At 45.4% G+C, this 26618-nt stretch overlaps 1 protein-coding gene across 4 annotated transcripts in view; it reads left to right on the top strand.

Moving 5' to 3' along the window:
* The window catches only part of PAMR1 (peptidase domain containing associated with muscle regeneration 1), an 85344-nt gene that overhangs the window by 29114 nt on the left and 29612 nt on the right, over window positions 1-26618 (top strand). For 3 of the 4 annotated variants that reach the window (XM_079788322.1, XM_079788325.1, XM_079788324.1), the window contains 2 exons: window positions 10597-10773; window positions 16524-16652. In XM_079788322.1, the coding sequence (XP_079644448.1) occupies window positions 10597-10773; window positions 16524-16652 (306 nt within the window). The remainder of the gene's footprint in view (window positions 1-10596; window positions 10774-16523; window positions 16653-26618) is intronic. The other variant, XM_079788323.1, reaches the window with a different exon arrangement.

The following is a 26618-nucleotide window of genomic DNA, read 5'->3' as shown; positions in this document are numbered from 1 at the left end:
CGCTTAGGCTACGGAAAGGGAGGAGCAGGCCTGGCGTCAGTAAAGGGGAGCAATTTTTTCTTTATTCTTTTTTCACATAACACAGTTGATGAATATTACAGGGGATGGAGATGTGATCCCTTTCCATTAATACTAAGATGGGTTTTAACCAGTTCATTTCAACTTCTACTAGACACTGATGTCCGGGGTATTATGTCACGTGGTTAAGACATAATAAGAGAAGCCCCCCCACCCAACCCCCTTGGCTGAGCAGTGAATGAAGACACTATTTCTGTCTCCCTCTGCCCCTGGACATGGGAAAGCCTTTACTTCTGCAGTGTGGGCATCTTCACCACCGCCCTCTCGGAGGTCCTGGCTGTCTCAGAGGCTTGAGTTAGTGGTTTGGCAGCAAGTATCTGTGCAAGCAGAAGTCTGGTCAGTTGGTTTAGTGTTTGGAAAACCAGGGTTGTTGCCGCCAGAACAGAGCGCGGACCACATTCAGGCAATTTCAGTTTATGGGGAGACGCAGCATATGTCCTCATGAGCTGAATTCATGACCCGTTGAAAGATTTCCAGCCAGTTTCATGGAAAACTACTGGATAGAGGGGGGATGCGGGCCCAATTCACTTCGAATCAAATGAATTGTTTGAAGACTCCAGGGAATTAAGATATCAATGTTTTTCAAACCCAGTTCCATGTCCATTTATTTCATAGGATTCCTTTGGAGATGACCACTTAATGCCCCATGTCATGGGATCCTGCCTCAGGAGTCAACAGTGATGGTGGAGATCACCTGAGCTGTTTTAGGACAAGTTGCCTGAGCTTAGCTTCTAGCTGGTAACATCTACTCCCATATTTTCCAACCCTGGGCTCACCTGGATAGAAGCAGAAGGAAGGGCTTGGCTGGTGTGAAGAATCACTGTTTCAGGGCTCCTTGGTCTGGCTTTCTGCCTCCCAGTGGGTGGTTGGCTGCCTGCTTCTAAATGGTGTTCGGCCTCCCTTCTGTGCGAGGCTGGCTCCTCTGGCCCACTCGCTGGTAGACAGAACAAGTGAGCATCCCAAGCCTTTATGGAAATGAGATGCAATAAACAGAAAAACTCAGCAGTAATAAACCCAATGGATTAGCTGTACTACAAAATAGAGAATCCAAAAGGTCCCAGCAAGAGACATATTTCTACCATTGGTCTTTCTCACAAATAACCTTCCCTGGGAATCACGCATGGCTCACGAGTCCACATTCACGTATTTATTCAGCAAACATTATCAGGCACCTACCAGGTACCAGGCACAGCCCGAGGGGCTGTAGATGCCAAGATGAGTAAGACAAAGTCCTTTTCTTTGAGGCACTCGTAGCCTGTTGAGAGAGCTTATGGTCCAGTCTGGCGTTGAAACCTACAATCTTGGGAGATACTCAGGGAAGATAAGCAAACAAACCCAGGGTTTTATGATGAAACGAGTCTGGGGGATTATGTATAAAGTATATTACAGACCCCCCACAAAGCCCTGTAATAAAGAAAGCTGTTATTAGCCTTTTACAAAGTCATTTGACCACAGAACCATCTACATTAATAAAAGAGTAAGATGCAAATTGACCGTGCCTTCGCAACACCCACCAGCCAATCAGGAATGAGTATGCAAATTAACACAACAAAGTTGGCGGGTTATTTGAATACGCAGGCACCGAGCAGCTGGGGTGGGCCTCTGGGCAGCATGGGAAGGCGGAAAGGTGGCTCCAGCCGGAGCAAAGGCGGTGCGGGCAGCCAGGGGAAGGAAGGCCCATTCTTGCGCGAATCTTTATGCATCGGGCCTCTAGTTTTTCACATAATACCTTATACCAGTGATTTTCAACCAGTGTGCCTCAAGAATTTTAAAAACATGCAATATCTGACTATTTAGTCAGGGGCACTGACCTCTTTTCCCCTGGATTATCAAATAGAAAAAATTACAACAGCCAACACAACAATAGCCATCTGGTGTGAATAAGTCAAAATTATACCTATTTTTGTCAGATCAGCAAACAATGCAATATATATGTTTTGGTGTGCCACTGAATTTTAGTAATTATTTTGTGTGTGCCATGAGGTGAAAAAGGGCTGAATTTTAGTAATTATTTTGTGTGTGCCATGAGGTGAAAAAGGTTGAAAATTGTTGCATTACACCAACCAGGGAAATTGGTGCTCCATGGAATCTAGTTTGGAAAACTCTGGTATCTTGCCCATAATGAATAAAACATTGAAGAATATCTCGTTACTACAGAGGATAGGGTAAGAAGAGAATTTGAAAATCTGCAAAATATGGGCTTCTCCTCAGACTTCTGCTGAGGGATGGCCAGGCAGTCTGCTGTCCTTGACATTTAACCCTTGTGGAGATGTTGAAAGAACCAGGGAGATGATCCACCCCATGTTTTGGTGAGAAAAGTCCTCACCAGCATTGGCCTGCGTGTTTCACTGAGGAAACTCATTGCTTAAAGTGAAGTGGATGGTCTGGGATCACTGGATGTCCTGGGAATGATAAGAACTGTGACTGGACTTCCTGACTAGATTGTATCTTTGGTGACAGCCATACTGTCTCCTCTTTAAAAAATGAGAATATTCTAGCATTCTTTTAATCCCTGGGGACACAGTTCAATGTCCAATTCATCACCAGTTACTCTCTCCCTCTCCCCCTCCCTCTCTAAACCCCCCCCCCCCACACACACACACACACGCAGACGTGTGCGTGCTGCTTGTCTCTAATCCCTTGTTATTAACCCCCATCTTGCCAGTTCCGGTATAGCCCAGTCACCATGACCTTGATTTGCACCACCCAGCAGTGGTCTGGGCTGTTTACACTGGGGCTGTATCCCATGGTGACAGCGTGTGAGTTTGAACTGCTCATCAACCCCTTGCTTGCTGTTTCTTGGGACTACTTTGTTCCTGAATTTGTTAAATATTGCTCTTGTTGTCATGCAACACGGCTTCTCCTTGGCCCCCGCATTGCTTGCCTCCTTCCTCTGCCCAGACTTGTTTCAGATTAGGTGGCTACAGTGGCAGTGAGTGAGGAATAAAACCGGCTGTTTCTTTAAAGGTTATTCTGCCTCAGTAGACTTGAGTAACCCCTGAGATTCAGCCCTCACTTGCCATATTTATGGAATTCATCTTCAATACAGATGTATTGGTGTGGATGTGTTCAAGTTCAAATACACATGTACACAAAAGAACAAAAGTGTAGATGTGGGTATGTATACATTTAGGTGTGTGTTCATGAGTATGTATATACATGTGATATAGAGTAATATGTTTTAAAATATGGGCCAGGGTTTGAATCCTGGCTCCACCATATATGGCTGATTTTCTTGGGCAAGTTGCTAGACCTCTTTAATGTGACCTTACCACCTTCCACCCTGTAGACTGAGGATAACAGTGTCTTTAATACAGGTTTATTGCAGGTGTTAAATGAGATCATCTATTTCCATGGTCGGCAAACTGTGGCTCGCAAGCCACATGCGGCTCTTTGGCCCCTTGAGTGTGGCTCTTCCACAAAATACCACGGCCTGGGCGAGTCTATTTTGAAGAAGTGGCTTAAAAGAAGTTTAAGTTTAAAAAATGTGGCTCTCAAAAGAAATTTCAATTGTTGTACTGTTGATATTTGGCTCTGTTGACTAATGAGTTTGCCGACCACTGGTCTATTTAAAGGGAGTACTCAAGAAATTAAAGCCATCTACTCTCCTTTCTACTATGTTTCACACTAGTACAAGTTTCCTAAGGACTTGAAAAGTGAAAACACTGGATGTTCTATAGATAGTAAAACGGAAGTTACATGGTCCTCTCAAGGGCCACTTCAGCTTCATCTATAGTCCTATTCCATTCATCTGTGACTCTGTCAGAAAAAAAAAAAGTCCCTAACGATTCACCATACATTTATCTCTTTGAGACTTGTTTTGGACCCTTGCTTTTATTGTGCTGTGCCTTAGTTCCCTGTGTTGGAAGTAGGGCCACTGGTAGATTCTTGCAGGGGCTGAGAGCCTGGTATCTCGAAGAATAGGTGATTCTGGGTCAATGATGTTTTCTCCCAAACATGAGATGTTGCTCATGACCACCTGTTGTGATTCAAGGGTGAAGCCAGCCAGGAATCCTCAGGCAAGAAGTCCCCCTTCTTCTTGTTCTAGCGTGCAGAGCTGGAGGAGGTAACTATAATGAGGGCAAGCCTGTGTGAAGCTGCTGCCAGCTCAGGGCTTAGTGAGCCATCGAACATACCATTATAAATGCATCATCCTCGCTCAGCATCTCTCCACACTTTACATCTGCTGTTGGCCAGCTGCCTCTGGTAGGAGAATCTGGCCTCTGCCTGGCATCAGTGAACCCAGATGTGAAGACAATGACACTTAGTCTGAAAGCTCTTGGCAAAGAGGTAAATGTGGTTGACCAAGACCCCCGTGTAGCCCTGACACGCTGACTCAGAAAGAAGGTGTTAAAATTGTGGAAGATTGGGGAGCAGGCATGATTGTGTGTAAAGTTCTTGGATTGGGGGAAATCCAGATTACATTTTGAGTGTATAGCTTTAAGTTTTATTGTTTCTAACTTAGCTATTCTAATGCTTTGGTTGATATAATATTTGCTGAGTTGTGTTGCCAAGTACTTTTCAATGTAATATGAAAGTCTCTTTTTAGTAGCCAATGCTAATAAAAAACATAAGATCTACTGAGCTCATATTACAACCTTTGAAATAACCCAGAAGCAGCTGTCCTTCAAGGATTAACACAGTTGTTGAAGAAAATGGCAAATGGGGACTCTTCTAAGACGCTAGAGTTTGGGTTTTGTTCTCTTTGGCTATGGATGTGTAATTTCTATTTCTAACAGAGAAGCAGCATGGGTGAGGTATGTCCTACATAAATAGGTATTTAAAAAGAGGGTAGTGGAAAAATGAGACTAAGAAATCTAGAAGCAAGGGGGAGAAACCCGGAAAGCCATGACCAAAGCATAGCGTGTGCAGACTGCTAGAAAATGCCATGTGTGTGTGGACCTCCAGAGGAGACAGTATTACTCACCCTCTTCACTCCCTTCGCCAAAGGTGTCTTCGCCAAACATGTGATGGTGTTTTATTCTGTAGAAAATAATGGTGATGCCTTGACAAATATGCAGTTTTTCTTCCAAAGCCCTTTATGGTCATTGTCTTCTTCAACTACAGGAACATCAACAACTCCATCAATCTATGTCCATCCTGAGATGTGGAGAAAATGCTGCACCAAGGTGTCTTGTCCACGATTGTCCAGCAACATAAGCGAGGGGCAGATTCAGGATTAAAAGTTGGGTGGTTTGATCCCCCAAGTGTGTCCACTTCGCCAGTATTGCATTCTTAATCTGCATAGTCAGCGGGGTGAACTCTGTAGAACCCAAGTAGGGTGTTGGAAAAAGTAAGACTTTGGTCCCAGAAAGAGCTGGATTCTGATCTTTCTTCTTTCACCTGAAAGCTGTGCCACCTGGGCAATTTATTTACCCACTCTGTTCCTCAGTTTCTTCATCTTTTCAATGAAAAAAGTAACACTTTGAAGGGTGACTGTGAGGATTCAGTGAGCTGATATATGCTCATCGGGGGCTCAGATTAATTCCCTGTGGGTGCTGAGACCCAGGGAGTAGAGGAGGATGAATGAAGAGCCACAGCGTAGAGCAGTGTGCTTAGTAAAGGATGAGGAGGGAAAGGAAGCGCCAAACTGATTTTTGCCCCACCCCTCCCCAATGTACAAGAGCCTACAAACCAGATTTCCAGGGGATCCATTGGACGTTTCCTGATTCCGAAAGGAGGGTGATAAAGGCATCGCCTCTGCAGCTATCATTATCTCGTTAGCAAGAGGATCTTTGAAAGGGGAAGACGGAGGTCACTGAGACTGGGAATCAAGCCAGGCTGTGACGGAGGGTCACTGGCGATGGCATGGTTCTCAAAGGCTCAGGAGAAAATAGGGAATCACCAATGGCCCCAGTAATGATTTCGTCGCCCCTGTCTGCCTGTCATTCCTGCTCGGTATTTGCCTGTCTGTCATTGGCCCCATGGAGTGGGCTGGTAGTCAGGAATGTGTGCTGGTTGGACATCAGTTGGGAAGTTCAGATTGCGCAGGGCGGGTGAGGACTGAGTGGAAATGAGTGAGGGCCTAGGTGCCTATCTCTCTGATTCATAACGTCATTTTTATTTCTCTCTCACACTAGTCTCATTTATAAAATTGCAGGCCAGTAAACAGCTCAGTAGAGATTTTAATTAAGTATGGTCGATGGGATGCTATGGGGTTTTTGGTGGATGCAAAGGCAGATTCTAACATCCAGCATGAGCGGACACACGATAAAAGTACTTTTCTTTGGGTGGTCTCGCCTGGGCCTTTAATCGGACGACTGATGTTTCAGGCATGGGTGGAACAGGCTGACCTTTGTTTTCATAAAGAATCCTCTGAGTTTTTCAGATCAGCCGTAGCAACCATCGTGTCAGCATATTGCCTGAAAATATAGTGTTGAAAACGTGGCTCTCGGAGACTGAGCTAAGGGGACACCGTTGCTCCCCCTGCCATTCTGTGGCGTTAAGCCCCTGCTGTTTGGGGGATTAAGTGTTCCCTATGTTGTCAGCAATAGACATGGTTGAGCATTGGATAGCTTTACAGCAAACCATCAGGCAGACGAGGGGCTGTGCTAAGTAATGATGATGGTGATGACAGCCGACTCGTTCATTCATTCCTTTATTCTCCACCAGCTGAACTTGGGCCCGCTGGTCAGAAATGTGTGCTGGTTAGACATCAGTTAGGAAGTTCAGATTGTTGTCATTGCCTTGGCATCCCCATTCCTAAAACAGGACTGAGAGGTTAAGGATCTTGCATTTTTCGAAGTGAATTCTGGAATATCCAGAGCTGGACCGTCATGACCGGACTCCCCACTCTGGATAGGAGATGAGAGGATGGCTGTCCTGAGCATGGCTGTTGGAAGAAGGGCTTCAACAAAGCTTAGGATGTCCAAGTACTTTGCAACTCTCTTGATGTTTGCTCACCCTGATTTTAAAAAGGAGGGAGGGGAGCACTTGCACACATAGGATAATGATGCAGCAATTTAGAATCAACCACTGTGCTGCGAGCATTTTTAAAACATGCAGTGCCTGTCTATGTAGTCAGGGGCACTGACCTCTTTTCCCTTAGATTGTCAAATTTTAAAAAAATGGCACCAGCCAACACAACAAGAGCCATTTGGTGTGAATCAAAATTATACCTACTTTTTGTCAGATCGGCAAAAATATAATATATTTTTTGTTGTGCTGCAGAATTTTAGTAGTTTATGTGTGCCATGAGATAAAGAAGGTTGAAAATTGCTGAAAAAAAATCAATTTTTAAATAAAAATACTGTCCCCAGTTCTGAGAGGGGAGAAGACAACGTGTATACATTTGTCAGTATCTACCTGTGGATATATATGTGCTTATTGGAAGAAGACAATTTGAAGGATAGATAACAAAATATTAAGGATACTTCTGAAGACTTTGTATTTCTTAGGGTTTTATTTTTTTGAAGCTTTCACAAGGGATCTTTTATATTGAAGCATGTTGAGTTTTATAAAGAAAAAATACTTTATCCAATGGAAGAATTAGGGAGGACCCCCTGTGTCTGGTGCCCGGAACTCTGTAAGCTGGATTTTGCTGTGTGATCATGGGCGTGTGCTTGACCTTTCACTGCCTTGGTCTATCCCAGGGCAGTGCTCCATGAGTTATTTTTGCTCTAGTTGCTTACAGTAGCACCCCCTTATCTGTGGTTACACATTCTGCAGTTCTAATTACCGGGTCAACTGTGGTTCAAAGATATTACGTGGGAAATTCCAGAAATAAACAATTTTATAAGGTTTACATTGTGCACCATTCTAAACAGCGTGATGAGATCTCGTGCTGTCCAACCGTGTCCCGCTCCTGATGTGAATCATCGCTTTGTCTGGGGTCTCCACACTGTATACACGACCCCCCGTTAGTCACCTTTACTTAGTAGCCCTCTTGGTTATCAGATTGACTTGCTGTCACAGCCCTTCTGCTCACGAAACCTTTATTTTACTTAATAACGGCACAAAAGTGCCAGAGTAGTGATGCTGGCAATTCAGACATGCTGCAGAGAAGCCAGGAAGTGCTTCCTGTAAGTGAACAGGTTTGTCTCCGTAGGAAAAGGCATAGTATACCTGGGGTTTGGTACTGTCTGTGGTTCCAGGTATCCACTGGGAGCCTCAGGTGGATAAGGAGGGATTACTCTATTTCCTGGGAGCAATGACAGGATAAAATTTATTTGCAGCTTTTATAAGACTTTGTTGTTAAGTGTGGAAGACAAATTAAGTTCGCTCAATCCATTAGGGGTGAAGCTGGAGGTTGTCCTGGCTTGTCCCCCTAAGCAGCCCCATCCTCCCTAGGCCTGAGATTCTGTGGGCCTGCCTTCCCCCTAGAATCCATTCTCTAAAATAGCTCCTTTGGAATTTATTTTTGCTTCTTCCTTACGTAGTCCTTTCCCTCACTGGTACAGCAAAGAGGTGGGCTAGATATTTGTTTGTTTGTTTAAATATATTTTTATTGATTTCAGGGAAGAAGGGAGATGGAGAGAGATACAGAAATATCAATGATGAGAGAGAATCATTGATCAGCTGCCTCCTGCATGCTCCCCACTGGGGATCGAGCCCGCAACCTGGGCATGTGCCCTGACCAGGAATCGAACCATGACCTCCTGATTCATAGGTCGATGCTCAACTGCTGAGCCACAACCGGGTGGGTTGGACTAGATGTTTTTAAGGAGAAAAAAAAAAGTATTACCTACTTCACCAAGTCATTTTGAAGATTAAATTGTATAAATAATATAAAAGCACCTCAGCTAAATAAATGCTAAAGTGCTTTAGCATACATATATGAAAACCTTCAGTAACTTTTAGTGCTATTGGTGTTTCTCTAAATCCTTGTTTCTGGACCAGGCCTTTAGCACCGTGTTGAAGTTCGTGAGATTTGAACAGCTAACGCCAAATGACCAGTGAGCCTTTTCTGCAAATGTTGTAATAAGTGGAGAAGAAATCCAGGAAATGGCTCTTGACTGCTTATTGTGTTTTTAAGTCTCTTCAGCTGGTCAACAGTAAATATTTCTCATAGAATATTCCACTTATGTGTTTATTTCTTACTCATATTATGGGGGCATTTTCCTGTCTCAGTGGGGAGGAAGAGAGGGGTGGATTTACCAGGCCTGAAAGAGCCATTAAAACCATTAAAACCATCGCCTCCAGTAGTGACAAAATCACAGTGGTCGATGTCATTCATTCCCAAATGCCAGTATGAGGATCTTGGCTTGTCCACCAATGTTTGTGGATAAAAAAGATAATAACCTTTTATGCAAGTGGTTCCTTTCTATGATGCTAGACTGTTCTTATGAGGCTATGCATAGATGGTGATAGTTTCTTTAAATGGCCCTAGTTGACAAATTAAGAATGACCAACTCTGTGTCAGACTTCCAAGTTCAGCGGTGGAAAATAGAAAACTGAACCATGAAATTCAGGAGGTTAGATGCCACCACAGATGCTAAGGTGGGTTTAAGTAGGTCTACAAAGCATGTTGGGGATTCCTGCCGGAGGGTTTTAGAAACAGCTTCAAAGGGAAGCCAGATTCACTTTCTTCCTCAAATATCTGACCTATTTCTGCTTCACTCGTCATTTTTGTGCAACATTTTTAGAAATGGAGAGTGGGAGAAAGAGAAGCATCAAAGTGAAGTCTGTTTCTTAGCCTGGGTTCCTTTGGGCAGCCTCTACCTGATTCCTCTTATAGATTTTGCCAGATGGTCTTCCTTTTTCATTTCCTTAAGGTGTGTGTGTGTGTTTTAAGAAAGAAATACATAAATCCTACCCAGAAAGGAATACTTTTATTTTTTCTAAAGGGAAAGAATGCTCAGTTGAATTTAGGGACTGAATAAAGTTCTGCCAATGAGTTCACCCTTGGAAAACATTGAAATTCTCCCAAACATACTAATTAAGGTGCTTGTTGTCTTCTCTGTTGGTTTTCACTTTGAAGATACCATAAAAGTTGCATGCTGCGAGAGGGAGGAGCCAAGTTTGGAGGAAATGAATGGCATGGTCTCTACTTGGCCATCAGCCTTGCACTTGAATGGCCCAATCTAGAGACCGGTCTCCAAACTTTTTTGATGGCCTGAATTCCTGGGCTGTGCTGGGCAGCTGTGTCGTTGAATGGTCCTGGAGTTGTGCACTGCACAACCTGTGTAACTGCAAGCCGTGGCCTGATGCACCCCAGCAAAAACAGAAATGAGCGTAGGCACTCAAGAGGTGTATATTTGCTTATAAATTATATATGTGTATGTGCCATCCACTTAGATTTCATATGGATAAAACATGATTTCTTACTTTATTAAAAAATGAAAATGAATAGCAGTTCTAACAAATTCCATCTATGCACAATGGATGGTTTTGAACACCTTCTGATGTCAGCCACCCCACTTGGGAGATGTTGGCCTGGAAGAATGCATAGCGTCCTCTCTGTCATTCAGGCAGGGTAATACATTTGAAGGGCAGGGTTGCTTTTTAGCAGTAGGGTACTTATGGGTCTTACCTCTTCCTGCCAGGACCTTTGTCCTTACCTGCTGGTTTCTATTCCAGAGTACACAGTCATTAATGAAGCCTGCCCCGGGGCCGAGTGGAATATCATGTGTCGTGAGTGCTGTGAATATGATCAGATTGAATGCGTCTGCCCTGGAAAGAAGGAAGTTGTGGGGTATACCATCCCTTGCTGCAGGAATGAGGACAATGAGTGTGACTCCTGCCTGATTCACCCAGGTGAGTGTGGAATGGGAGACCTCAGGTTGCCTTGTGTTTTCTGAGGTCATGAATGGGAATAGGCTGAACCCTTGTCCTGACAGGCAGCCATCAGGAAGCTGTGAGGCCATGCTTATTAACCCTTTGCACTCGCTTGCTTTTTTCTCGATTCCTTTATTTTAATGCTAACTGTGTCGAGTCACACTCGACATCCGAGTGCAAAAGGTTAAGGATGGCGTAATTCAGCTCATTCTAAACTGGAGGAACTGGAGGAGTTCAGTGTTTTGAGTGTTAAACTCGTAAAACTGTGAATTTATTTACTCATTCATTGATTTAATAAACAAACTGATATCAAACTATACTACAAGGCCATAGTAATCAAAACAGCATGGTACTGGCATAAAAACAGACATACTGATCAATGGATAAGAATAGAGAGCCCAAGAATAAACCCATGCCTTTATGGTCAATTAATATTTGTCAAAGGAGGCAAGAACATACAATGGGGTAAAGACAGTCTATTCAATGAATGGTGTTTGGAAAACTGGACAGATACTTGCAAAAAAAAAAATGAAACTAGACCACCTCCTTACACCATACACAAGAATAAACACAAAATGGATTAAAGATTTAAATGTAAGAGTCAAAACCATAAAAATCCTAGGAGAAAACATAGGCAGTAAAATCTCAGATATTTCTTGTAGCAATATTTTTTCTGATCTATATCCTCAGGCAAGGGAAATAAAAGGAAAATTAAACAAATGGGACTACATCAAACTAAAAAGTTTTACACAGCAAAGAAAACCATCAATAAAATGAAAAGAGAGCCTACTGAATGTGAGAACCTATTTGCCCTTGACATAGCTGATAAGGGGTTAATATCCAAAATTTATAAAGAATTCAAACAATACCAAAAAACCAAACAATTCAATTAAAAAATGGGCAAAGAACCTGAATAGACACTTCTCCAAAGAGGACATACAGATGGCCAAGAGACTTATGAAAAGATGCTCAATGTCACTCATAATCAGAGAAATGCAAATTAAAACCACAATAAGATATCACCTTGCACATGTCAGAATGACTATCATCAGTACGTCAACAAACAACAAATGTGAGCAAGGATGTGGCGAAAAGGGAACCCTCATGCTGTTGGTGGGAATGCACCTTGGTGCAGCCACTGTGGAAAATAGTATGGAGTTTCCTCAAAAAATTAAAAATGGAACTCCCTTATGGCCCAGCAATTCCACTTCCGGGAATTTATCCGAAGAAACCCACAACACTAATTCGAAAGAATATATGTACCCCTATGTTCATTGCAGCGTTATTTACAGTAGCCAAGGTTTGGGAGCAGCCCAAGTGTCCATCAGTAGATGAGTGGATAAAAACGGAATACTACTCGGCTGTAAAAAAGAAGGAAATCTTACCTTTTGTGACAGATCTGGAGAGTATTATGCTAAGTGAAATAAGTCAATCAGAGAAAGACAAATATAAGATTTCACTTATATGTAGAATCGAATGACAAAGTAAATAAACAAATGGAATAGAAATAGACTCAGAGTTACATGGAACAGACTCACAGCTGTTAGAGGGGAGGAGGGGTTGGGGGCTTGGTGAAAAAGATGAAGGGATTAGCAAAATCAAACGAACACAAAAAATTCATAGACACAGACAACAATATGGTGATTACAAGAGGGAAAGGGGGTGGGAGGAGGTAGAAGAAGGTAAATGGGGGATAAATGGTGATGGAAGGAGACTTGACTTTGGATGGTGAATACCCAATACAATATACAGATGATGTATTATAGAATCGTACACTTGAAACCTGTATTATTTTATTAACCAACGTCACCCCAATAAATTCAATAAAAATGAAAACAAACAAAATACAAAACACACTAAGCAGCTCCTATGTATCATGTCAGGCATTGGGAATACAACGATTTTTTTAAAAGTCACATTTCCTGTATTCCCAGGGCTTGCAGCCTGGTGGGAGAGATGGAGAGGAAAATAGGCAACTGTAATTAAGCATAAGTGCTGTGACAGAGAAGCACAAGGTACCATGGGAGCACAGAAGGGGATGTGGTCAGTGGAGGGAAGGTCAGTGGAGACTCATTAAAGGAGGTGATGTGTGTTCTGAAGATGGCAGCAGCCAACTGAAAAGGGTGAAGGGATTCTGATAGAGGTCAAGCTGTGGAGGACAGCATGTGCTAAGGCCCTGTGGCAAGAGAAAGCATAGGATTTCTAGTAGGACTCTGCAAGTAGGTCAGTCTGGCAGGAGGGAGGAGTGTGTGTGTGTGTGTGTGAGAGAGAGAGGGGGGGGGGGAGGGAAGGAGGGAGACTATGAACTCAGGCATATTGATTTATTTATGTGCTTTAATTGTTTTAGTCATTATCCATGTTTAAGCACACATCACCCCATTGGAGGGCACGGGGAGCCCCTTCTTGTCCTCCTGTGTTCTTCCGACATGGCCACACTAGGGTTTGAAGGCTTCCTTGGCTCTCACAGGCCGAGATATTTCATGCTCTTCTTGTGCGTTTTCTGCCCCAGATCTGCAGTCGGCCGTGTCTCCAGGGAACTCTGGTCTGAGAACACAAGCACCTGAGGTGCTCCTTGCTATTGGACTGTCATTGTTCCAGGTTCCTTTGTTTTGTCTTCTTTTTAGTGAACCGAGCTAAAAAGAAGACAATACATACTTTAGGGAGTATGTATTATTTTTAACTGAATTTATGTTGATATTCAAGTTCCAATGTAATAAGGTTTACTTACCTTCTTTGATTTTATATTTGTATATCTTTTGACCCATGGTGAACATCCTATTTTCTAATAATACTAACCCAATCACTTATATTCTTTATGTTAGAACATGATAGAATTGTATAAAATAACAATAATACTATTAGCACTAACAATAAGACCACTGATTGAAGTTATTATTTCTTTGTGATTATTATTGACCGTAGAATATATCCCACTAAGTGTATACAGTCAAAGTACTGTGTTTTAAAGCCAATTGACGTACAGGCATACCTTGTTTTATTGAATTTTGCTTTATTGCGCTTCATAAATGTTGCGTATTTTTTTACAAATTGAAGGCAAACTCCCCACCAGCAAAAGCTTACAACTCACTTGATAGTGGTGGTCTGGAATCACACCTGCAGTATCTCCAAGGTGTGCAGTATTCTCTGTAACATATGCCACCTATGTGATCTACAGATAGGCTTTTTATTTCCATCCGCTTTCCATATTTTACAATACAAGCAAATATATACACACACGTATACTTCTTTTCCTTTCTTGCACGAAAGATAGCATACTTTAGCCTTGCCTTTTGCTCTTAACAATGCATGCTGGAGATCACTTACTGACAGTATGAAGCCACCATCTTCATTTCTTTTTGCAGTTACTTGTAACTGTATTGTGTGATTACTATAGTTTATGAGTATTTGGGTTGCTTCCAGCTTTTTGCTACTATAAATAATGCTATAGTGAATAGCCCAAGGCATACATCATGTGGTATTTTTGCGGTGTATTGTTGGGGTACATTCCTAGGAGAGGGGTTGCCGTGTCATTTTGCCAGCCTTTGCCAAATTTTCCTCCATGCCTTTGGCACTCTCAGTGGCTGTGTATGAGGGGACTGTTTTCCCAAAGCCTTGCAACAGAACATGTCATTTGGGATTGTTGCCAGTTTCATGCGTGAGAAATGAGATCTCAACGTGGTTTTAGAAAGTTCTCTCATGGATGACAACAATCTTCTCTGTGCTGGTGGCAGGGGTGGTAGGAGGGTCAAGGTCCAGGGGCATGGTGGCAGGATGTGAGCCGTGACTTCCAGAACGTCCAGCAGCACCAGGGCCCTCACCCGACCAAGTTTGCGAGGTGTTTGTGTGCGGTTCTAGGCTGTGTAGCTCTGCACTCGGTCCTCTGGCCCTTCTGGCAATTCTGTGAGTTCCTTAGTGTCTTTTTTAGTAGAGCCTCCTTCTTTTTCATCCCCAGGCTAGTTTTTGTGGCTTGCACACAATGGCCTGGGTGTTACTGTGCCAAGAAAGAGTTGGCAGGATCGTTGAGGTTATACTCTGAGTCCATTGGCCTCCTCAGTGGCACACGGGTAAGGGAAGCAACGAGGGAAAGTGGCACATGGGTGAAGACGGCCTTTAGGAGGCACAAAGATGGCCACTGGGACCCACTTATCACATGAATTTGAGGCAACATATAAGCAACTCTTCTCTGGTGGGAGAAAGAACCGGGAGAGGGAAGTAGAATCAGGCTGGTATGCGAAGAGAGGGTTACTAGTCTCTCTCCTACAGAAACCACCATATACACACTGCAAATATGTACACCATAACCCAACAAAGCCGGATTTCAGCCAAAAGCAAAAGAGTATGCTGTCAGCTCAAGGAGACACTGGTTATCTCAAACAGCTCAGAAGCCTGCATTGGCAGTTCACCCATCCATCCGTCTGTCCGTTCATCCATCCATTCACTCTAATAATATTTATTGAATATTTCCTATGTGGCAGATACTGGAGTAGGTTCTAAGGATAAAATGTGGCTGAGCTAGAACTTAGCTGTCTTCCCTGAGTGAGATTGAACGAGCTCTACCTTCCCTCATCACCCTCCACGGCTCAAGAGACCATGTTTTAAAAATGATCCTAGCCCTGGCCGGGTAGCTCAGTTGGATAGAGCATTATCCCAATACTAGAGACCCGGTGCACGAAATTTGTGCACGGGGACGGTACCTTAGCCCGGCCTGCACCCTATCCAATCCGGGACCCCTGGCTCCTAACCGCTCACCTGTCTGCCTGTCTGATCACCCCTAACCACTCTGCCTGCCTGCCTGATTGCCCCTAACCATTTGCCTGCCTGTCTGATCGCTTCTAACTGCTCGCCTGCCTGCCTGATCTCCCCTAACCCCTCTGCCTGCCTGATCACCCCTAACTGCTCCTCTGCCAGCCTGGTCGCCCCTAACCACCCCTGCCTCGGCCCCCACCACCAGGGTTTTGTCTGGAAGGATGTCTGGAAGACATCCAGTCTAATTAGTATATTACCCTCTTATTAGTATAGATGTCAATGTTGTGGGTTTGATCCCTGGTTAGGACACTTACAAGAATCAACCAATGAATGCATAAATAAGTGGGACCACAAAAATTGATGTTTTTTTCACTCTCTCCCTTCCTCTCTCAAATCAATCAATAAATCTTTTCACTGACCCTTGCCTGGGAACTGCTCACCCCTCTCTGGTGTGGCCTGCTGGTGGGGGCAGCCTGACACCTTCCCGGATGAGCCCACTGTTAGACATTAAGGTTGTTTCCAAAGGCATACTTGGGTGATAGAAGTATATGACATAGAAGGACCGTCAATGAAATGGGATGATGCCTCCTTTTATTAAGTGAAACAGTAAGTTACAAAACCAGAATGTACAGGATATAGGGTAAGCCTAATTGACAAAAATGTGTGTGTATAGATGGATGTACAGACTGTGACCAGTTTGCTCTGGATGATGACATTCTAGGTGGTTTTGCTGCAGGTTATTTCACGTTACTTTGAAACTTCAGCCACTCACTAGGACGGCGGTTCTCCGCACCCTCCTCGGTCTGAATGCCAGTGACTCTAGCATGTTCTAGGAGCCAGCATTTCCCCGAAGGCTTCGGCGCCTGTCTCGGTCCAGGTGCCCTTCCTTGAGACAAGGCCCTGGAAAGGTGCCCGGTTTCTCCCATGCAGCCGGTCATGCAGCAGGTGCTGACTCCAACACCCTCTTCTTGCAAATCTTTCAGGTTGCACCATCTTTGAAAACTGCAAGACCTGCCGAAACGGCTCGTGGGGCGGCACACTGGACGACTTCTACGTGAAGGGATTCTACTGTGCGGAATGCCGGGCGGGCTGGTACGGCGGAGACTGCATGCGTGAGTACACCCCCGAGGCTGCTCCATCTCTAGTGCCCGCTGATTTAATGTCTCCGCTGGCCGCGGACTACGGTTTCTTTTGCTGGAATCTGAGTTCTGGCCAGCTTGCGGCCAGAGAGCTTTCTAGATAAGGCTATAAAAAAACAAACACGCGCATTTCCATCTGCTGATTGTGGACTGTGGACATCTGTTTGGAATTGGCCACAGGAGGTTCCTATCTGCTCTTAAATCTTCCCCTTTCTGCTGAACAATGCCAAGGCGTTCTGCACGGCCTCCTGGCCATTCCTGAAGCGGCTCCACATTAGCATCTGTCAGATAACAGGGACTACAGCATCGGAATGCTCAGTCTGTAATGCAATTTAAATATGAATTTCTATTGGCACATTTTTTGAAGCCTGCGTTCCATTCCTGAGGCCCATGTCAAATTGTCAGCATGCCCCTTGTCCTGGGAAAGGGATTTTTTTTTCTGGGTTCTACTTGAACTCCAAGAATTACTTAGTCTTTATGAGGGTTCCCTGTGGGTTTCCACAAGCCTTTGAAAATGGAGTGGAACTGTTACCTCCCCTCAGCCGGAGAGTCCCCTCTGCAGTGCCCGGATGGTGGCTGTCCCTCTGAGACGCTGGACCTGGAGCAGCAGACACACTGTTAGTATTGTGTTTAGCCTGTTCCACATGTTCCCTCCTTGAGTCAGAAGCAGTTGGGGTGGACTTGCAGGCTGAGCAGTTTTCCTCTTGTAATGATATTCCCAGGCCGCAGAGATGGAGACTGGAGAGCTATTGGTATTCTTTGCCTGATCTAACCTTAGCAAAATGCCACGAATTTCAAGAGTCTAGGGAAAAGGGTGAGGTCTGTGGTCTGCGGCCGAAAAAGGCAATTACCCCTGGAGGAGAAGGGATGTGTTGGTGCTTCACTGTGAGCCTGGGAGCTCAATTATCCCAAATACAGATGATTTTACAGTGCTGGTCTCAGGTGCAGATTTAAAACGTTGATGTCATTTCAGATGGTTTCCAGGAAATTGAATTTAGGACTTTGGGGGGTTATTTTCTAGGGAGATTCGCTGCAGGATTTCACCTTGGTCTTCCTCTGGCAGATGTTCTCTGAAGACATTCTGATATGATCAAGACCACAGGCTCTGGAATGACACAGGCCTGGGCTAACTAATGGCTTTGCACTGTGACCACGGCCAAGCCATCTAACCTTGCTAATCGCAGTCTCCTTTTCTTTTAAAATGGGAAGAATGCTATCTACGCCATTGGGCTGTTTCTAGAATTAAAGAAGATATGTGTGTGAAATGCCTAGTGCTTTGCCTGGCATATAGCGAAAATGAATACAGTAAACATATCATTATTCTCTTATATGCTCCTGAATGGCCAAGCTGGTAGTGAGTGGTTCAGAAATAAAAGTGCTTAAGACAGACATAATCAGAGCTGTCCAGCAAAACTTCGATTTCGCATTGACCCCCTACAGTATATTAGATCACTTTAGGGTTTCTTCTGTTTGGAAATGGAAGGTTGCTCCTTCTCTGTGTGAGTGGAGAAGGGCTATGTGATGTGATTGGGGCCATAGGCAGTGCTATGAAACAAACAGAATGACGGTCCGATTCCTATCTCATTCTGTGTTCGTTCAGTTGTGCTTGTTCAGTTCCAGGATGTGTGCTCTGAAAGCCTCATCCCACACGGTGTGCTATCTGGCCACAGGCTCAGCCTTCATAGAGCGTTTCTTGTGGAGCACTGGGTTAGTCACCAGGGAAAACAACGAGCCCTCAGTGAGTTTACAAAGGATCTATGGAAACAGCGTTTGACCATAAGAAGACATCCGTGTGATATGATGTTATTAAGTTCTTACCACATGTGCCTCATATTGGCATTAAATGTATGTGAATGGAATTCAAATGAGGAAGTAATTCATTTCACTGTTTGTGGACTGCTTGCCAGGCACTGGGTGCTGCCTGCCTCTGTTAAGGGGAAGCCACACTTGAGTGGCTGTTTATGGCCAGGGCATCTTGCTGGACCCCCATGGCAGTGCAAGCATTTACCCAGTAGATGGCGCTCAAGTGATCCTTTCAGGCAGTTTCATTCCGAAGGAAGGAGGGCTTCCTGCTGAATACCATCTGGAGGCCCAGGCATTTCCCCCCCCCCCCCCCCCCCGCAACCCTCCCCACCCCCAGTACCATATAGAACCTTAGAAGGAAGGAAGAAGTGACCAGCAAATTCCAGAAAGACGATTCTATATTTGAGTTATAGAGCTTTCATATAAAGCACTGAGCATATGTTACAGCACCTTTATTTGATCACGTCCTTGACAATGTTTATGTTAATTAGTGTTAACCCAACTTACGACAGCCTTAAAATCCATTATGTGATCAAGTCATTCATAACCATTGGCAGATTGTATTAAACAAGATAATAGGAGAATGGCCTGAAGTCACTGAACCTAAGGGAAGACTTTATTCACATCTCCCTGCCTAGGAAAGAATGGTTTCGTGAGCTCAGAAAATCCAGGCTAGGGACAAGAGCCGATTCTTGTTTTTCTTTCCCCAGCTTTTTATTTTGAAAAATTTCAAATCTACAGAGAGTTGAGAGAACAGTACATTCCTATACCTTTCACCTGGATTCACCTATTCACATTTCCCCGTATCTGACTTTCTTTTACTGCACTATAGACACGTGAATTTAATGTTCTCCATGTTCCATGTTATCACCATTTTTCTTTTCCGTGCTAAAATTGTCCTGGAATTGGCCAGCACAGCCCCTGCAAGCTGGCTCTCCTGCATCATTCGGTAAGCAATGCCTCGCTCCCTGGTCTGGAACCAGCCATTTCTCCACGAATCCTGGTTCCTCCTGCGGAAAAGGCCTTTAGGAACTGCAGTCTGAGTGCTGGCTCCAAGAGGGGCTGAGAGCTAGAGTCAAAAGGAAGCCTTCCTCTCAACGCTTCTTAAACCGGGAGGTTGACTTCTTACGTGGAGCCGCTCTGCTGACTCCAGAGTGGAGTTTATTTGACTGGGCCCTCAGACTGAGTTTCTTAGCCACCAGATAAGATGAGCGTGAGCGGGACCAAGAGCCACTCCATATGCCACACTTCCAGGTAGCATGACAGTGATACGAACCTTTTAGGCGTTGAAGGATCCAGGGGATGTTAGAAGGTTAGGAAATCAACCCAGAGAAGAGAGGATTTATAGGGAGAGATTATTAATACATTTATCTTCTTAGTCATAATTTGCATAGTGGCAGAGGAGCCAAGGATCTGGCCATAAGCCATGCCCCACAATGTGTGTGGGCTAGAATAGGAGAGAGGAGGAGGATTTGTGAGGCTGGTCCTTGAGCCATAACAGACAATGGTCAAAAGCAAATTTTTGTGTGTGTGTATGTGTGTGTATCTGTGTATTTCTGTGTGCCTGTATGAGAGAGAGATAGAGAGCGCGTGTGCACTTTCACAGAGCTTTTTAAAAAATATGTTTTTATTGATTTCAGAGAGATGAAGGGAGAGGGAGAGACAGATAGCAACATTGATGAGAGAGAACCATTGATCGGCTGCCTCCTTCATGTCCATTACTGGGGACCGAGCTTGCAATCTGGACATGTGCCCTGACCGGGAATCGAACCAACAACCTCCTGGTGCATGGGTCGATGCTCAACCACTGAGCCACACTGGCTGGGCTGTATTGCTGATTAATGGAGCTGTCCTCCTGGGGAACCAGAGAATCACCTGGGTGGAATCACTGAAAACTGGCTCATCTGGCTCTAGTCTTTGGTGTCCTGACACTTCCAGGAAAGGAACGATGGCCAATTGGGTCCAAATTGGGGGTGGTATTATGCGGTGGTTAACAATGGGGCTTGGAACCAGTGGGTTTGAATCTCTACTCCTATGACTTTGGCAAAGTTACTCAATCTTTGTAAGTCTCAGCTTCCTCATTTACCGAATGGGGATAATAGTGGCCCCTTAGAGGATTTTTGTGGGTTAAATTAAGTACCATGTATAAATCCCTTAATATGGAATCTGGTACATAGGAAGTTCTCAATAAGTGGTGGCTGCTATTCTTTTTTTAAAAAAAAAATATATTTTTATTCATTTTAGAGAGAGAGGAAAGGAGGGAGGGAGGGAAGTAGGGAGAGAGAGAAAGAGAAAGATTGATATGAGAGAGAATTGATAGGTTGCCTCCCATGCACACTCTGACCTGGGACTGAACCCACAACCTGGGCATGGGTCCTGACCAGGAATCGAACCAGTGACCCTTTGGTGCATGGGATGACACTCAACCAACTGAGCCACACTGGTCAGGGCTATTCTTATTTTTATTACTAAACCAGAGCCATAAAATAAGCTCTTCTTTTTCTTTCTTTCTTTTTTTGAGAAGGAAATCAATGTAAGGCCAGAGAGGAAACATAATAAAGCAGAATTCCCTAAAGTGACAAGAAAATATATGCTGGACACGAGGAGGTAGTCTTCCCAGGACGAGTATTGTGTGGTAAATTGCATTTTATATTTCATGTCCTGAAGCTCTTTGGCTCTAGGGAATTAATGTGAGAAGTTTGCAGAAGATTTCATGTTGTCAAAGAGCTCATCCATCATTGCTCAGCTTCTGGTTAGGGCATAGGACATGAAAAAGACTTCCTTTCTGCTCAGAGAGCAAGAAATCACTTGATAAATCAAAGAAAATTCAGAATTTTCTTTAAAACCTTTGAGTATCTGTGACTACGTACTCTATAAGAGTCTAAACTCCAGAGGAATGAGTTCTTTCTGGGTGAGCAAGTGATCCAGGATGCTTCATACCGTGAGTGAGTCAGCTACGGAGGTTGACTGGGGGCAGGGCAGGTGAGAGGGTGGGCCTGCTGGAGGCAGAGGAGGAGCCTGCCACACTTGTGAGGAACCTATGGGCTGGCCGGTTGGACTGAAATCTGAAGGAGACCGCAAAGCAAAGGCCATCCTCTCCACCAGATATTTCTCTTAAATGAAATTTTGCTGAGCAAGCAGAGGCTGGGGCAAGACGTGGAAAGCTGGAGATCTTGGGATAGTGTAGTTTTGCAGCTTCGAACACTTGTCATTTCAAAGTGGTGCCATCTCCCAGGCTCCGTTTTTCCATTCTTGTAGCAATGGAGCTGCAGGAAGTTGGGCAGTGTTGAAAAGCAAAGACGGTTGTTAGGTTCCTGGTGCTTGAATTTCAAGACCCTTCTAGAAGGACCGTAGCCTCGGGCCTGCTTCAAACTAGCTTAATTTCTGATTGGGTCAAACTAATCAGTCTCTTATCCCACTTGCCTAATAGAGGAAAGGATATTAACAATCCAAAAAATCTATGTATTTCCTGTTGTGAAGAAGCAAGAGAATGTGATCTATAGTCAAGAGAAAAATCAGTCCAAAGAAACAGACCACACATGAGAAAATACTGGAATTTTCAGACAAGGATTTTTGAATGACTTAAAAATAAATATATTAAAGGGTTTACAGTAAAATGTTAATACAATTGAAGAAGAGAAATTTCAAAATAGATTTGGAAAGTGTTAAAAGGAACCAAACGGAAATCCCAGAACTGAGAACTACATTATCTAAAAATTTTTTAAAATGATCGGAGGGGATTAACAGCCAGTTGGTCACAACAGCGGAAAGGAGCGGGGAACTTAAGCACAGGTTTAATAGAAATCAACCAAGCTGAAGCACAGAGAAAAAAAGACTGAAAGTGTTCAGCGTTCTATGTCCTTTGTGCTACCCTAGTCCAGATCCTGTCTTTTGAATTGGATTGGCAGGGTTTTCTCAGTGTGTTTGTTGCAAATACCCAGGCAACGTTGGGGAGGAAAGACCTTCTGCAACAAAGTGACTGATGCTATTCTTGCTGGACCACGGTTTCAACTGAATGGACAGACCATTTGGAACAGCGGGGAGGGGCTTTAAAAATGGTCTGACTGGGCAGATGTTTGGTTCTATCTTGCACAGCCATTCATTCAATTAATTAATTGAGCACCTACTCAATGCATATACAGGCGTGAACATGACAGGCAAGGTCCCTGGTCTCACAGAACTGTGTCATGGGGGAGGCAGCCAATTACATAAAACAATCCGTAAAGTATCAACGTGATTGGGATTATCAGCCGCATCACGGAGTGAGCTGTGGAGTCACTCCTGGACGTCTGGTTGTTCCTGAAGAAGACCTGAGCCCCCCCCCCCCCCCCCCCCGCCATAAAAGCCACCACGTAGCACTTACTGTGAACCAGGCATCGTTCTCTGTACCTTCATGCACTAACTCATGAATCCTCAGCACAGCCATTTTACGGGGGAGGACGCTGAGTCACAGAGGGGTTAAATGATGCTGCTGCTGTCACGCAGCTTGGAAATGGCAGCGCCAAGATGCCACTTCAGAGGCTGGGCCCAGAGCCCAATCTCTTCTCCTCTCTGCCAAATCCTCTCTGGAGGTGAGAGGCACTGACGCTCCTCACTCCGAGGGCCTGTCCGGGGGCCTGCAGGTCATGGTATGATGGACCAAATCACGTGGAAGGTGCGAGCTTTCTCCCAACTCCTGGCCGGTGCATGGGTCTTTCCCATGTCATCATCCAGGCGTTTGTTCTGTCATCATACCTGGGATCCTGGGCCTAATGGGTTTAGGGCTCCAGCCAAGGATGTAACGAGGCTCTTAGGATCCCTGGGGCAGTGGCCGGAACCTGGGCTGTCCCTGTCATCCTTGTACCAAAATAGTGTCTCAGATCCAGACAAGACTCAAGAGAAATAGCATTGCTTTCCATTTATTGAGCATTTCTATGGACCAGGCACCATGCTGAGTGCTTTAGATACAATATCGATCTCATTTGACCCTCAGAACAAACACATAGAAAAATAACAGCATGGCAGTCGGTGCTGCTATTGTTCTCATTTCCAAATGAGGAAGCCCCTCGCCTGGGAAAATCTGGAGAGCTTGTCTGGGCTCACACAGCTGGTTAGAGGCTGACCCGAGATTCGGACCCAGGCGGCTCCCCAGGCTGCCGCTCAACCACCGAGTCCTGTCTCCCGAGCCATCTCTGAAGGAGGGAAGAAAGTGCAAATCCCTCTCTTGAGTCTGAGCGTTTTCCTTAGTGCTTTCTTTTCCTCCAGAGGAAAGATTACAGAGAAAAAAAGAAACTCAGCCGCTTCTCAGAAGGATGTTGTGTCTCTCTCCGGCCCCCGACCCCCTCTGTGCTGGAGACAACAAGACTTCTGTCTGAACGCTGCGGGTGTTCGTGTCTTTGGGAACCTTCCAGCTCCCTTCCTCGTTTAGAGTTCCTTTCAGCTCTGCAGAAGCAGGGCCTATCCGGCTCTCTCTCCTGTTTGGCTTGTAGCAACCGGGAAGGGTGGTGAGTGGGTGGGTAGATGGGTGGGTGGGTGGGTTGGAGATGAGTCCAAGATTTGAGAGCCCAGTGGACAGTCAGACTTCGCTGGCAAATTCCCCTACACACACACACACACACACACACACACACACACACACACACCCCTTTCCTCCTCTGCAGCAAGACATCCTCAGGGAGTCTGAGCACGGATCCCGGGCCCACTGCCGGCCCTGGTCTTTCAGACACAGGACCACCTGCTTGGTTGGCCAGCAGCACTTCCTTGGCGGGACGCTCAGCTGGGCTCACTGTTCTGCCCGAGACAGAGGTGCAGCTCGTACCCTGCACGCAGCCCGCCACCTCCCCTGGTAGGGACAGAGTGGAAAAGGGAGCTGGAGCAGCCCCTGTGTGGGGTGGGAGCAGGGTTCCTTCCTCCTCTCCCCTGGACTGATACCCCTCCCCCAGGCACATTGCTAAGAAGTGGCCTCTTGGTCTCTGGTTGGTTGGAACCTGTCCCCCATGTTGGTGCCCACTTTGCCCTCCCCTCTGGAGTGAGAAGGAAACATCGTGACGCGTAACCGAGATGGCCCATGTGGTTTGGGATCTTGGCTCCTGAAGGACAGCCCTGGGCCTGCAGGAGCAAGTGGTCTAGCAGCTCACATGGCCAGTCGGGGGCCGGTGTCTGGGTGGGGCTAGGGCTCGAGCCCTCCACAGGCTGCGTGAGATCCTGGGACGTGCCCATGCCTGAGTGGTCTTGCCCAGGAGACCTGACCAGGGCTGGGCAGTGGCTCCCCCTGGACATGAGGGGGGAGGGGGAGTGGGATGCTGCTGTCTGGTTCCAGCTTCTGCACACAGGCAGCAGCATTTGCTGCTGGTTCTGGCGTGGGTCCCTGCAGGAGGTTTGCTGTGGGAGCTGAGATTTCACGCCTGGCGGCTGGGCAGCTTCCAGTCCCAGGGCTGGAGGCTGTGCACGAAGGTTTCTTTTTCTGGCCCTCACACCCAGCGCATCATTTCCGTAGCCGGGCAGCAGATGGGCGTGGGCGCGGAGGAGCGTGAGGTGTGCAGGAAGGAGGAACGTGCACTCTAGAAAAGCAGGGGGAGTGCTGACGAGCCAGCGTATCTTTTTGGGGGTTGGGGGTGGGGGATAGGGCAGAAAAATTCTGCTCCTCCAAATGGAGTGGGAGGTGGGAGGGGGCTGGGTCAGGAAGCCCCGAAGGCAGTTTAAGTTACCAGTCAAGATCCAGCATTGGTCCTTGACAGACTCAAGTTCAAGGCCCCGCTCCGTGGCCCGCTAGCGTTTACTGATTTTTCTGCTGAGGGCTTTCTGTGCATAACTTGATTCACATCTCACAAACCTTATGATGGAGATACCAGTTTTATTCCCGTTTGACTTAGGTTTGCTGAGGTTCTGAGAGATGGAGTAGCTTGCCCAAGGCCACACAGCCAGAGAAGGTAATGCTGAGTCTCAAGCCAAGGGTAGGAGGATGCTGAGGTCTCCAGATTCACCAGGGCTTTCCTGTTGGAACAGTGATTGACGGTCTTCGGACTTCCTGGCCATCTGGCCTCGGGGAAGTCCCATCCTTAGTGTTCACATCTGGGAAATGGGGAGGTGAATGTTGCTCTCCTTGGTTTCTCATGGGGATTAAAGGAGAGAATGTCTGTGAATCTTTTCGCTAGTGCCTGGCCTATCATGATATCATCATTTAGTCATTCGACACCCATCTATGGAGCACCTGTTATATGCCAGGAACTGTTCTAGGTGTACAGGCTAGAAAAGATCCCAGCTCTACCAAAAGAATTATAGATCTGGATTTCTATATAGACCAGGAATAGATAAACTTTTTCTGTAAAGGGACAGATAGTAAATATTTTCATCTTTTTAGGCCTTTCATCTTTTTGTCTCTTGTTGCAACTACTCAACTCTGCTGTTTATGAGCTTGAGAGCAACCATAGACAATGCATAAAGGAATGGGCATGGCTCTGTTCCAATAAAACTTTATTTACAAGAACAGGCACTGGGCCGGTTTTGGCCCACGATCTTAGATGGCTAACTCTTATAGAAAATATTTATTTACATGACCCAGATAATTTTTTTCTATAAAACCAATTCAAGACATTTTCCCCAAACTCTTTTATAAAACTGAGGTGCATCTTACCTATGCTTTTCCAGTGGTTTTCAAGTCTTAGGGCTCCCTTGTAGGTAACTCAGGGGACAAGGGTGATGACGAGGGTGGAGGGCTTTGGGTCTCTGCTTCTGCTTTAACCCAGAACCCTCTTGGGCCCATGTTTTGATTGACAGTCTTCATAAGAGTTTGTTTGAGAAACGGGTGTTGGAAACTAGAAAAAAATGAAACCCATTAATCCAGTCCAACTGGTTAGAGACTGTGTCCACCCTCCAGTATCACGCATTAGAGAGGCATTGATTACATAATTGGTCATAGAACAAATTAATTTTCTAACTGGATGGAGGGGACTCAGCAAAGAGTAGCTTTGGGGCTCTATTTGTGGGGTGGAGAAGGTGCAGGGAACACAGACCAAAGGGTCATGTGTAGGTGGAGACTCTGGACAAAAGCCACCGTGTCCTATAGAGAGAGGTGAGGGAAGGTCAGTTTCCAGAGCCCATGAAGGTGGAGACCGCAGGCTGGCCTTTGGCGAAGGGGGATGACAGCGTGGCTTGTTC

Source organism: Cnephaeus nilssonii, assembly GCF_951640355.1.
Source record: "Cnephaeus nilssonii genome assembly, chromosome: 13".
Lineage (NCBI taxonomy): Eukaryota > Metazoa > Chordata > Mammalia > Chiroptera > Vespertilionidae > Cnephaeus > Cnephaeus nilssonii.
Note: the sequence above shows the minus strand (reverse complement) of the source record. Positions and strands in the feature narration are given on the sequence as shown.